Raw genomic sequence first — 13133 nt, forward strand, 5'->3', positions numbered from 1 at the left:
ACTATTAACACAGACTACAAAAGGTACAAACACTGGAACAGAACAGTCTTGATATGTGTACCCTGTTGTACACTACATTTTATTTCATCGGTGCTCACTCCTTGCAGTTTTTTTATATACATATTACCTACATTTTTGTACAATGTTGATAATCTTTTTCTATGTATCTGAGCTAAATACGCAAGTCAATGGGGCCGGATGGGATCCACCCGAAGGTACTGAGAGAACTGGCAGAGGAGCTGGCTTTCCATCATTTATCAGCAGTCCTGGCTATCAGGGGAGGTCCCAGTCGACTGGCAGCTAGCAGACGTGACGCCCATCTACAAGAAAGGCCGGAGGGTAGACCCGGGAAACTATAGGCCTGTTAGTTTGACCTCAGTGTCATGGAAGCTCATGGAGCAGATTATCTTGAGTGTCATCACATGGCACTTGCAGGGCAACCAGGAGATCAGGCTCAGTCAGCATGGGTTTATAAAAAGCAGGTCCTGCTTGATGAACCTGATCTCTTTCTAGGACAAAGTGACAAGCTGGGTGGATGAGGAAAAGGCTGTGGATGTGGTCTACCTTGACTTCAGTAAGGCCTTTGACACCGTCCCCCACAACATTCTCCTCAAGAAACTGGATGCTCATTGCTTGGACTGGCATACGCTTTGCTGGGTTAAAAACTGGCTGGGTAGCCAGGCCCAAAGGGTTGTGGTGAATGGAGTCAAATCCAGTTGGAGGCCATTCACTAGTGGCGTTCCCCAGGGCTCAGTACTGGGGCCAGTCCTCTTTAATATCTTTATTGATGATCTGGATGAGGGGATCGAGTGCACCCTCAGTAAGCTTGCAGATGACACCAAGTTAGGTGCATGTGTTGATCTGCTCAAGGATAGGAAGGCTCTTCAGGAGGATCTGGAAAGGCTGGACCGATGGGCTGAGGCCAACTGTATGAAGTTCAACAAGGCCAAGTGCCGGGTCCTGCACCTGGGGTGCAATAACCCCAAGCAGAGCTACAGGCTGGGAGATGAGTGGTTGGAAAGCTGCCTGGTAGAGAAGGACTTGGTTGATAGTCAGCTGAATATGAGCCAGCAGTGTGCTCAGGTGGCCAAGAAGGCCAACAGCATCCTGGCTTGTATCAGAAGCAGTGTGGCCAGCAGGTCTAGGGAAATGATTGTCCCCCTGTACTCGGCTCTGGTGAGGCCGCACCTTGAGTACTGTGTTCAGTTTTGGGCCTCTCACTACAAGAAGGACGTGAAGGTGCTCGAGAGAGTCCAGAGAAGCGCAACAAAGCTGGTGAGGGGTCTGGAGAACAAGTCTTACAAGGAGCAGCTGAGGGAGCTGCGCTTGTTCAGCCAGGAGAAGAGGAAGCTTAGGGGCAACCTTATCGCACTCTACAGGTACATTAAAGGAGGCTGTAGCAAGGTGGGGTTGGCCTATTCTCTCACGTGCCTGGTGACAGAACAAGGGGGAACAGGCTAAAGTTGCACCAGGGGAGGTTTAGGATGTATATTAGGAAGAACTTCTTTACTGAGAGGGTTGTGAGGCATTGGAATGGGCTGCCCAGGGAAGTGGTTGAGTCACCATCCCTGGAAGTCTTTAAAAGATGTTTAGATGTAGAGCTTAGGGATATGGTTCAGTAGAGGACTGGTTAATGTCAGAGGTTGGACTAGGTGATCTTGAAGGTCTCTTCCAACCTAGAAATTCTGTGATTCTGTAAGTATGAATCAGAGAACAAGGAAAATACTTCCTTAGGCCCATGCAAGGGTAGCTGGTACAAATATGGGGGGAATATCAGAAGAAAAATGTGAGGTATTTCCCACGTTCTGTGGCACATTACACACTTCCATGACTTCATTTAATTCAGGAGTTAACCACAATAGTTCTGCCTGTAGCACAACTGAGAGCAATATCATGTGCACGTGCTGAAAGTTTTATTCATTTGTAACCACCTAATTAGAAGTTTTGGCAGCAGAGAGGTAACAAATCATAATAACATTTCTGTAATAGCCCCTGTCCCTGGGATAGTGCATACCTAAAATCCCTTCTATGTTATAATCAATACGGAGCAGACACTGACTGGTTAACTTACTGGAACAATTTCCTGAGCAAGCAGTATCCTTTGGTTGCTGCAACTCTTTTAGCAATGTTTGATGTATATGAGGTGCACACTGATTCTGAATGTTGAGACCTATTTATTTCAATTTGTTTCAATGACCTTTTGGTTGAACATCACTGCTTTGTAAAAATTAACCCCTTTCATCTTCCCCTCCTTAAGGGTAGAGAACATGGCCATGCGACTGGAAGAAGTAAATGAGCGAGAGCACTGCATGAAGGCTTCTCTGCAGACCGTCGACATCAGGCTTGCTCAGCTGGAAGATATGATAGGACGAATGGTGACAGCTTTAGAAAAACTGACCGGCATAGAGAGAGGTGAGACAACCAAGATACGATCCAGGACCTCATCTGACTGTACAGATGCAGCCTACATTGTGAGGCAGAGTAGCTTCAATAGTCAGGAAGGAAATACATACAAGCTTCAAGAGAGCATAGATCCTACAGGAGAGGAGTCCATGTCCCCAACATCTCCTACAATCACACCCCGCATGCGAAGCCACTCTTTCTATGCAACAAATATGAAGGACAAGTGTGGGTTGGAAAAGTTTGAAAGCATTTTTAAGGAAAGGTCTCCAAGCCTGCACCGGGCTAGCAGTTCTCACTCGATAGCAAAAGAAGGAAAGGTTCCCTTAGCCCCTACCAGCACTTTGTCAATTGCCCCAGACTCCAGAAGGCCTTCGTCTTGTATTGACATCTATGTTTCTGCAATGGATGAGATGCATTCTGACACAGAGCCTCTTGACAGCTCCATAAATATTCTTGGTACTGTAGATACAGCCCTACAGGCTCACATAGCCTCTTCCATTTTAGCTAACAGCACGTATATTAGCAGTACACCTAGTGAAAAGATTTCTGGCAGGAGTCTTGATTATGAGGAAACATCTGGAATAGAAACAAGAGCATTTTCTTCAGACTATTCACAAATCACAGATTGCCAAATCCCCTGGGATTCAGACCCTCCCTTGTACCACACTTTAGAGAGATCCAAAAGCAGTCGTTATCTGGCTACAACTCCATTCATTCTGGAGGAAACACCAATTGTGAAATCTCACAGTTTTATGTTCTCACCATCTCGAAGCTACTTCAGCAGCCTTGGCGTCCCAGTCAAAACAGCAGAGTACACAAGTATTACAGACTGCATAGACACAAGGTGTGTGAGCGCTCCCCAGGCCATTGCAGAGAGGGCCAGTTTTCCTGGAAGCCTTGGGGTCAAGGTGGAAGACTTGGGATGCTGCCACCCAGAGAGAGAAGCAGAACTAAGCCACCCAAGTTCTGATCATGAAGATATTGAGTCCAAAGACAAGAAGGGAATCCCCTTATCTCCTCAAGATGGCAATGCAACAAGAACTCTGAACAACAGCATCCCACTTCCAAAAATAGAGCGGGCCAACAGCTACTCTGCAGAGGAGTCCAACATGCTGTATGCACAGCACACACGTAAGAGCTACTCAATCAGTGATAAACTTGACAGACAGCGAAATGCAACGAGTCTGCGAAACCCCTTCCAGAGGAGCAAGTCCTCGAGGCCAGAGAGCAAAGGAGACAACCTGTCCATGAGAAGATTATCGAGAACAGGAGCCTTCCGTAGCTTCGAAAGCAAGCACAGCTAGGCCTAGACAAAGCTTGCAGGCAGGATCATCTGCTCTCCAGTCCATTTTCCTTAGAAGAATTAACACATCTCATATAATTCCATGTCAACTCCAGTTGGCGTCAGCCACCAGTCAAGGGAGCACATTGTCAGTCTCAGCAGCTCCTGCTGAGCTACTGCATCTTGACCCAGTTGACATTTGCACTTAAGGAAAAGGGGAGGGATGAAATAATTATGATCACCTCAATAAACAACAAGAAAAAAATCCCCCTTTATGAAGTCACAAGTAATAACTGAGTTCAGAAATCTGCCTTTTACTAGAAGGCATCCTAAGATCTATAATTCACAAGTTTTTAGGACACAGGAATTAACTGGCAAAAAGAGATGTACAAATTAGATGTTCTAAACTTCAATCATGACTTCCTTTTCATCCGTTTCATCATTATGATGACTGATGAAAAGCATTTGTTATTTTTGTAGGAACTGGCAGCAAATAAACCTAAAGCCTCCCAAATACCTTACTTCCCAGTCTTGTGTAAATGAAGAAAGATCAACAAGCTAACAACCATAAAGTTCACTTGTCTCTTTTTGTATCAACTTCTAGTGTCACAAAAAAAAATATATAATAATAATTAAAATATAAAAAATCAAAAGTAGAAAGGGAACAGAAACACCTATTGTACTGCAACTTAAATGGAGGAGGAATTTATGTTAAAATATCAGGTGATTTCCTGTGTAAAATAGGCATTCTAGATTCTAGGACAGCTAAGCAAGCTTAGGATGAATGTAATTTAGCAGAATAGTATATATTTATTTTTTTACCATATTTGTCATCAATATGTTGTCTTATTAAATCAAAGGATGTGATGGAACAGTAAGAATGGGGTGATCAGAGCAGAGCACAGCACTACTATCAGGTTCTCACTGCTCTGTTTAATTAATTGTACAGGCTGGAGAGATTTACCTGTGAGGTTGCCACCAGGCTCTTCTTGCCGTTCCATTTGAGCTGCCAATATTTCTCACCTAAAACTATACAATTTTTTTTTTTTTTAATGAGGACGTCACTGTATTTGAACATGTCAAACTATATAAGATGTATCAAGATTTATCTGCTCTAAATCCAGATCAACCAAATTAGGGTGAATTTGCTTAAATGAAAGCATTCTTGGCAGAATACTACAGAACAATAAAAGGTATGTAGTATATGTTTTTAAGGTAGGTTAAAGAACCAGAATGAAACAGGAATTGTCTGTTAACAACAAATTACATCAGTTGCAAGTATGCTTCCACTGTTCTGCAGCATATTACATGACATGCATTTTAGTAGGAGAAAACGTATTTGATCTGTAATATAATTGTGGGTTTTGGTTAATGGCAATAGACTCCACTGACCTCACTCACATACTTTCTAAGGGACCACAGTATCAACAGGAATTTTAAACTTATTAAGGAAAGATATCATTGTGAGCAGAGGAGAAAGGGTATGCAGAAGACAGGAAAATGTTAAAGAAGTATAAAAAGCAACTGGATCAAAATTTCACATCCTCTGTGAAGGGACTTTTAAGCTTGAAAAGAGTGAAGCTAGTGCTGTTAAAAAATAAAACATCTCTACAATGACCAACATCTGTGTAGAATCAGGTCCTTTTTGTTATTAAAAAAGAGCATGTGCAAGTGGGGTATACGCTTCCCATTTATTTAAATGGGAATTATCTTCCAAATCTCTAAGGCAGCTTTGAAAATGTAGGCTGACATTTTCTCACTAGAATCTCGCACTGGGAGACTCTAAGGATCGTGTGAGAATAAAGTCTGAAAGACAACAAATAGAGACATAAAAATAATCATCTGGCTCAAGACAAGAGGCAAAGAAGGTAAATACCTTTAGGTACTGAGTCACTACGTTGGAAAGTTCATTACATAGAGAACTGCAACATGGACACACTAAGCACAATGTGTTTCGTGCTTCCTGCACCAATGTGTTCCTTTCTTTATCCTATTTGACCAAGCTTTCAGTGAGCTAAACTCCACCAAGACACCATATTTATGCAATTGCCTTGCAGTCCATGTGCAGCATTATGGTCACATGGCAACACCAAGAAAGGTCAGAAACCTTTCTGTGCATTATGAAGCATGCTTGTAATAGGCTGATTGTTGAACAATAGCAAAAAGCCCAGGGACAAAGGAACTTGTGTTTAACAATCTGCTTCAAATGTGCCAACTTTTGTTAGCAGCCTTTTACTAAGGCTTTTCCAAATCTATTTGTCCTTGATGAGTATAGGGGGATCTTCTCGCTCTGTTTTCTTTGTTACTTTTACGAATGTCTTCTAAAACTATTCGTGGATTCTTCCACCTCCACCATATTTCTGGCCTACTCTAGAGGAACTTCAAATTCATTAGAAATTCGTCAACAGTGATTTGTTTGAGGCATAGGGCTCTCCTCTGGGGTAGATTTCATCGCTTAGTTTGTCAGGGTAAAGGAATTTGCCAAACCCAGAAGCTGTATAAACATTTAAGATACAGCACTTTATTGATCTGGAACACACATTCCAGGTAAAAGGAAACAGGACACTTTATTTACCTCTTAAATATTGCCATTATATATAAAATGTAAATTCAGATGTTAAAAGTGTGATTGCAAGATGTCAGAACACTTCTTTTCCTGAATGTTTCCCATTTCTTCTACAACGTGGTTTCTATAGAATATATTATGATGGATGTTATGTTATTTCATCTTCATCTCTTTTTTACGTATTGCATCAAACTGCTCCTTTCAGAATTTGGTGGTAAGAAACCCATTTCTTGCAATGGGGCCAGATTGCTCCCTCCCAATGTACTATGACCATTTAGTGAGAATAAAAGTCTTATCATCCATCATCATGTACCTATAGCTTGTGCCATATGACATATTCTGTATCAAGGGATAGCGCTTATGAATTATATATCTGCACATATATACATATCTCCCATGTATAAACCAGTATAGTTGTGACATGTGATAATATTAGTGAACGTTACAGGACAATTTTAATATCACATTATAAAGTCTTGTTTGTAAATCTGTAACATTCAATAAAATAGCACATGTTGCATCAAGCATTAAGTTCCACTATCCAGTTATTAGCATACATATGGAATATGCATTTCTGGTCACAGTGTGTGAGTTAGGTATATTTCACACATTTCTTTGTATAGCTCCACTTAAATGTCTGTATGAGCTGATGTGTAAACCTCTAATGAGCCACTGCGGGCTGTGACAGGTGAGCTGTGGTAGTGTGAAAGATGAACTGGCATGTTATGCAAAAGATTATAAGATAAATGAACTTTAATAATATTTTGAAACTCAACTGAACTTAGTTGTTTGTTTACATATGCTGGCCAACTGAGGAAGCAGTGTACAGTATTTTATAAGTATTTTCCTATAGTAATCTGTTCTGTTGTTTCCAGTTTAAGTGATGCTATTCTACAGTTGGGGTATACACTTGTCCTAGGTATTGGGTTATAGCACATTATTCTTTCACAATAACCGTGTGGTATGACTGAAATAGTTTCTCTTCCTTACAGTCCAGTCTTTTTTTGTGTCAATGAAAATGCATGCATTGTTCCATGAGTTTCTTTGGACTGCTATGAAACTTAACATTTTGCTATTGCCTGCCTGTAAAGACGAATCCAGTTAGGAATGAATTCAAGCTTTTGGATGTTTACATTATTTCCATTATGTTTGATCTTTAGCAAAGTAAGTGATTTTTTTATTATTTTTAAATGACAATTGTATTTTATGAAATTGAAATATTCAACACAAAATGCGAACCTACAGCAGTCCTCAGACATTTGGCTCTCTCTTTTTTGGAAGAGATAAGGTGCTACATTATTGTTCTTAGCACAAGTGCCAGTTAATAAATGGCAGTGTGGGGATAATTTAAAAATACAATGAACACCCAAAATATCCATTCATGCACATAAGGAAAGCCCTCTGGGTTCCAAATATAGATTGCTTTTTTTCATTTTCCATTTATAGATTTTTGGTAAAAAATAAAAAAATAAAAATGATTTGTACCTTTTGTGGAATGGATAGCCTTTTGTCAGGGGATAAATATCTTAGTTAGGTATATTTTTTGTAAGAGAAGAAAATGATTTGTTTCCTAGAAACTGTCAGCACGTGGAAAATGCAACTACACATATAACTGATAAAAAAATGTGCTGGTAGCAGCACACAGCCTTAGTCCAATGACTGCAGTCGGAACAAACAAGTATCTCTGTCCTGAGAGCAGAATTTATCAAAGGTATTAGTTTAGAGCGAGCCAGTGAAACAAAATTATCTATAAACTCATGGTGCAAATTTTTAAAACAAGCATAAATGTCTTGTTATGTTGCTCAGGTTATACAGTTAAGAGGATTTGATAATCACCACAAGGGAAAATGTGAGCTTGTGATTCCTGGATTTCCCTAGGAATACTTTCGTAGTTGTGAGCCTCCCCCCTGCTTCAAAATAATAGTATGTTTGCGTTTTTGCACAAATATGCATATTTTTTTCAAAAAACACAACATTTTCAGTTCTGTTAAATGATGTCAGGTATTGATCACCTTCTTCAAAAGAAATAGGAAAGCTTTATAGCATTAATTTTCCATCATCCACTTCAAACAACATCGTCCAAACTGAGCAGAAGTATGGCATTGAGGTGTCTGCTTATATAAGGAAACACTGCATTACTTTGGATGGAATTCACTGGCCTTGCCACACTTTTGCATAGAAACACTAGTGTTGAATGTGGAGGGACCAACTTTCTGCACCCCAGTAAGAATTATGCAGCTTAATAGCTAATCACAGGGTGAACACTACAGGTAATATAATTTTCTCTTCTGCAATATTGATGACAGTTATGGTCTTATCACTGCTGATGCAAATCTGATGGGAAAAGAAAAAAAAAAAAATGATTTCTAAGGAGTTACTCTGACACTCTGACATTTGTCAGAGAATGGATTTATTCGTTTATCCTGCTATTTCTATATTACTTTGAGTCATGGCACAGCTTATCCTAAGTCATCATCAGGTGGGCAGTCTAATGACTGAGCCATTGAGACAGAGCAGTCATGAAAGTCTCTAACCTATTAATTTTTGCTATACGTTTTCAGATCTATCATAGAGCCACAGAGTACTTATTTCAAAAAAAAAAAAAAATTAAGAAAAATGTTTGATTATGAAATTGCTGCTTTTTCTGCTGCAGGGAAGTGATAAGTCTTGTTTATTTTAGTATTTGGTAGGGAGAGGGAGGGGACAGAAGTGGGAATTGGCTGTGAAATACAATTTTATGCCTTCACAAGAGTAAATTGTATTAAAGTTATATTCTTCCACCACTGCAGTTGTTGTACATGAGGAGAGTCTATATGCTGCTACTGCTGTCTGGAACAGTGTTTGCAATATACTATACTAATAGCTATTTAATCGTTTATTATTTGGGTTATCATTTGTAAGTGTATAACAATCATTTATAAAGGGAGAAAAAAAATGATTAAAATGTCATTTTAAACAAATTCCTACTAATATGAAGCTTTTCAAGTATGATTTGTCTAAATGTATATCACTAGGGAAAATGGTACTTTCCAAAGGTCTACTGGATTCACAATGCACTTTTAGACTGTGTTTAGATATGTAATAAAAAGCAGAAGTTGGCAATTACTACAGTAGAACTTTCTGACAATTCTGTAACAATTGTTTTGCAATAAAAGAAAAGATGTAGTTCAAAACATCTGTACTTACTGGTACATTTATTCATGGTCATTTACTACACAGCAACACAACAGCAGTGTGATGGAAACCGCTTTTGTCTAAGACCTCCCACTGCTCTAGTTCTAACTTCACGGCTCTAAAAAAAAAATAAAAATTGCTTGCTGCCTTGCACACTGACACTTTGAATGTTCTAAGTTACTTCCACCTCTGAAATGGAGTGTCATTCAGATATCTCTTCTCCTGGTCATTATCAGACCGAAGTTTGAACCCAGACAGACAGACATCTTATTGTGTTTGTCTTGATGCTGACTCACTTCAGCAAGTTGAGAGATACACGCATTGATTGCAGGTCCACTCTAAGTTGCTTCCACACAGTCTTGAAGAAACACACTCATTTGTGTGGCACACTACCCACATGGGTGGCATCATTGGCTCTTGTAACTAAAGAAGGTTCATTGAAAACAACAGAAACCAAGGAAGCCACTAGTACCCATGACCTCCTCTGAACTTGTATCTCAGCTTCTTCAAGAACGAAGTCATTACCTCTGTCTTCATGATGCTCTACAACCAGCCCTGGTACTTCCTCACAAAAATGCTGGAAAAAAGAGGCACTGACACAAAGTAAGTCAAGGTCAGGATCTGCTCCTTCAGCAAGTGACTCTTCACTGAAATAATACACATTTTAATTAAATGCAAAAGAGACACAGGAAACATCCCACTGAACACAAATATATCAGATACTCAAGATAGTTCTACATAAATCAGTCACACTTCAGGAGGGGAATGGTTGAGAAAGGTGTTATTTATTTCAGATTTCTCAGAAGGAAATCATAAATCAGATTTTATCTAATCTCCTAGAGTGCCATTCAGTAAAGACAGTAGGAGCTTTGAAGCCTTATACACACACATATGCACACAGATCTGTGCAAGACAGTTTCTTTCTAGGTAACACTATGTACCTGGTCCCTCCTGAGATTTCCCAGGAAAAACCTTAATCTGAATTCAGACAGTTAGTTAATGCCTATAGAAAATGATGTCTTGATTTTTAAACCCACAAACTGCACTCTTATTGCTTTTAGGGCAGTGGTCTGGTATCTTTTACTCCAGTTACCACACAATGGCAAAGAACTCCATTTGAAGTTGACCATGATATTCAACCCTGATCCGTTATCCTCACAACTGAATACAGCAAGAACTTAGAGTACAGAAATGCTTCTACATCTTCACAGTCTTTGTATATCAACCTCAAATTTCACCCTGTTTATATTTCTGGAACAACAGTGAAAAAAAAAAATATATAAAATCCCAAAATTTTATGATTATGAAATTTTCAAATAATTGGTTGCAGCATGAGTAGTTGTAGAATTTTATGAAACAATAATGACAAGCAGTATCTAAGGGAAGGTTACTGTAGTATGGTCGTGCAAGACAACGATAGCAGCCCATGAACAGACATCCAATCGCAGATACAGGCAACTGCTGCAGAGAGCTAAGGGTGGATTAAGAGCTATGAAAAGAATGGCCTTTGTTAGTGTGAATTTAAAAATAAGAAGTCTGAAAGCTATTCAGACAGCTAGAGAGACTGATACCTTAGAGATAGAGATACTTTAGAGAGAGAGACTACCACCTTCAAAAACTTTTTTTTTTTTTTTTGCCACACCTTTCCTTACAACATAAACAGATAGCCAAATGCCAAACAATCTCATGTACATCATTGAAGCAGCTGTGAAAGATCCAGAATTATCCTCACAAAATATTCTGGTGATTTTGGTTCTCAATGTGTAAAGATACAATTTTTTTTTTTAAACAATCTCAGGAAAAAAAATGCTGAGGTTCTGAAACATTAGCTGAAAATGCTAACAAATAATCTACTTTTCCCTTATTTGGAAGATTACAAAAATTCAACTGCCAAGCACTATCTGTTAATGAAAAATTTGAAACTTAATATACATCTTTTGCCAAAAATAAAATCTTCTGGAAATATCAGTAAAAATAGTAAATATGATTAATTTAAAAAAAAAAAAAAGTCCTTAAAAATATGAGTCACACTCAAACTTGAGTTCTAACCCACAGCTGCTGAACTACAGTAACTGTATTATAATTTAGGGGTGGGATAAGGGAAACAGTCTACTTACGAGAAAATACGAACAATGAACTCTAAAATTCACATCAGTCATGCTATGTAGCTAGAACCTGCTTATTCCCATATAGGATGTTTCAGGAACTACACATTATCTCTGAAATTAGTACTAAGGTTAGTTCATGAGCAACCCATTTCTACAATGCTATCTATTTTACTAATACTGTAGTATGTTCATCAGAGAATCATAACTTAGGCATATAACTTAGAGCTACAATGATTAATTCGTGCTTATTACTGAATGAACAGTCCCCTTCTCAGTGGCACTGTTGAGTGGCTTTTGATAAATATCTGAAAAGATGTTCTGTCTGTTTGCTCTAGTCTTATCTAAGGGATGGTGAATAGCTGCCCTGTTGCAGGAGCGGGCCAAAGATTAAGAAAATGTGACCTGTTTCCCAGTTCCCATGAAGATCATTTTCTTCCTGAAACATTTTGGCTTTCTAACCAGAACAGACTGCCTTCATCTCCATCCCAGTCAGAAAGGAGTGGCAGCAGACACCTTGGAAAGTGCATCACAATTTAATTCCCTTTCTCTTTCCCTTTCCTTTTCCTCACTATGTAGAGCCATAGCTAGGGTCTTCATTACCACTGCAGTCCTTTAAACATTTATCTCTAACTTTTATGTGCTTGTTTGATTTATCAATAAGTCTACAAAATAAACTAAGACTACCTTAGTCCAAACAATCCCTTCTAAAATATCTGGGTCTTTCAGGCCATAAGGCACCGTGGACATTCATGGGAAAACAAGTTCTTTTCAATAACAGCAGCTGATCCTACTCACTGGCCACTGATGATGAAAAAAAAAAAAAAAAAAGGTCTCCATTTTGTTTGAGATGGTGGAAGAAACAGTTCTGTGCAGCACCTGAGCAGTTTCAGCATGGGGCTTTAGTTCTAGGCTAAGTAGAGGTTGGAAACCACAGGATTTCACAGGATTTTCTGTGCTCTTGTTCTCTCTAGTTCCTTCCCTTCTGAGATGTAGTGGAACTACATCAGTAAGCGAACTATAACATGCAGGTTCACACTAGAGAAGTCTTAACAAATAATTTTAGTCCAAAATGAAAGTCAAGGATTTGATTAAAAAAAAAAAAAAAAAAAAAAAAAAGGAGTACTTTAAAAGTAAAAATCCTATAGCAAACAGACAAACAAACAATTAAATAAAATAAAAATCAAGTGCGGAGCAACAACTTATGGATCCATAAGGGCTCAATATGAAGCAGACACTGAAGATTCAGTTTTACTAAGAAGTTAGTTCTAGGTGTACCAAGAAGTTAGCCGTGCATTTTTTCAGTTTAGATGAGGTTGCACAGAACAGTTATACATTAAAAAGCTATTAATTAAAAAAAATGAAGATGACCAACACGAAAAGCTACTGTACTGTTGAAATTTGGCACTGGAATTTCTTTTGTAAATGAACATTTTCCAGAGTGTACACTACAATAGAAAATATTGTACAGTATGCATTATTTGTTTAAACTGTCCTAATAATGTTTTCATGTTGAAGAAATGGCTAAGACCTTTGCCTGGCCTCTATTTTAAAAAGTGATTTTTTTTTTCTGTTTCTTTCTCTGCTGGTGGAGTTAACGCTA

At 38.8% G+C, this 13133-nt stretch overlaps 1 protein-coding gene across 1 annotated transcript in view; it reads left to right on the forward strand.

Moving 5' to 3' along the window:
• TRPM3 (transient receptor potential cation channel subfamily M member 3) overlaps nt 1-8509 on the forward strand; it is a 430339-nt gene extending 421830 nt beyond the window's left edge. The window contains exon 25 of the mRNA XM_068667797.1: nt 2258-8509. Within this exon, the coding sequence (XP_068523898.1) occupies nt 2258-3707 (1450 nt within the window). The 3' untranslated portion in view covers nt 3708-8509. The remainder of the gene's footprint in view (nt 1-2257) is intronic.
• The last annotated feature ends 4624 nt before the right edge of the window (nt 8510-13133 follow it).

This window comes from Anas acuta, chromosome Z (genome assembly GCF_963932015.1).
Source record: "Anas acuta chromosome Z, bAnaAcu1.1, whole genome shotgun sequence".
NCBI classification, from domain to species: Eukaryota; Metazoa; Chordata; class Aves; order Anseriformes; family Anatidae; genus Anas; species Anas acuta.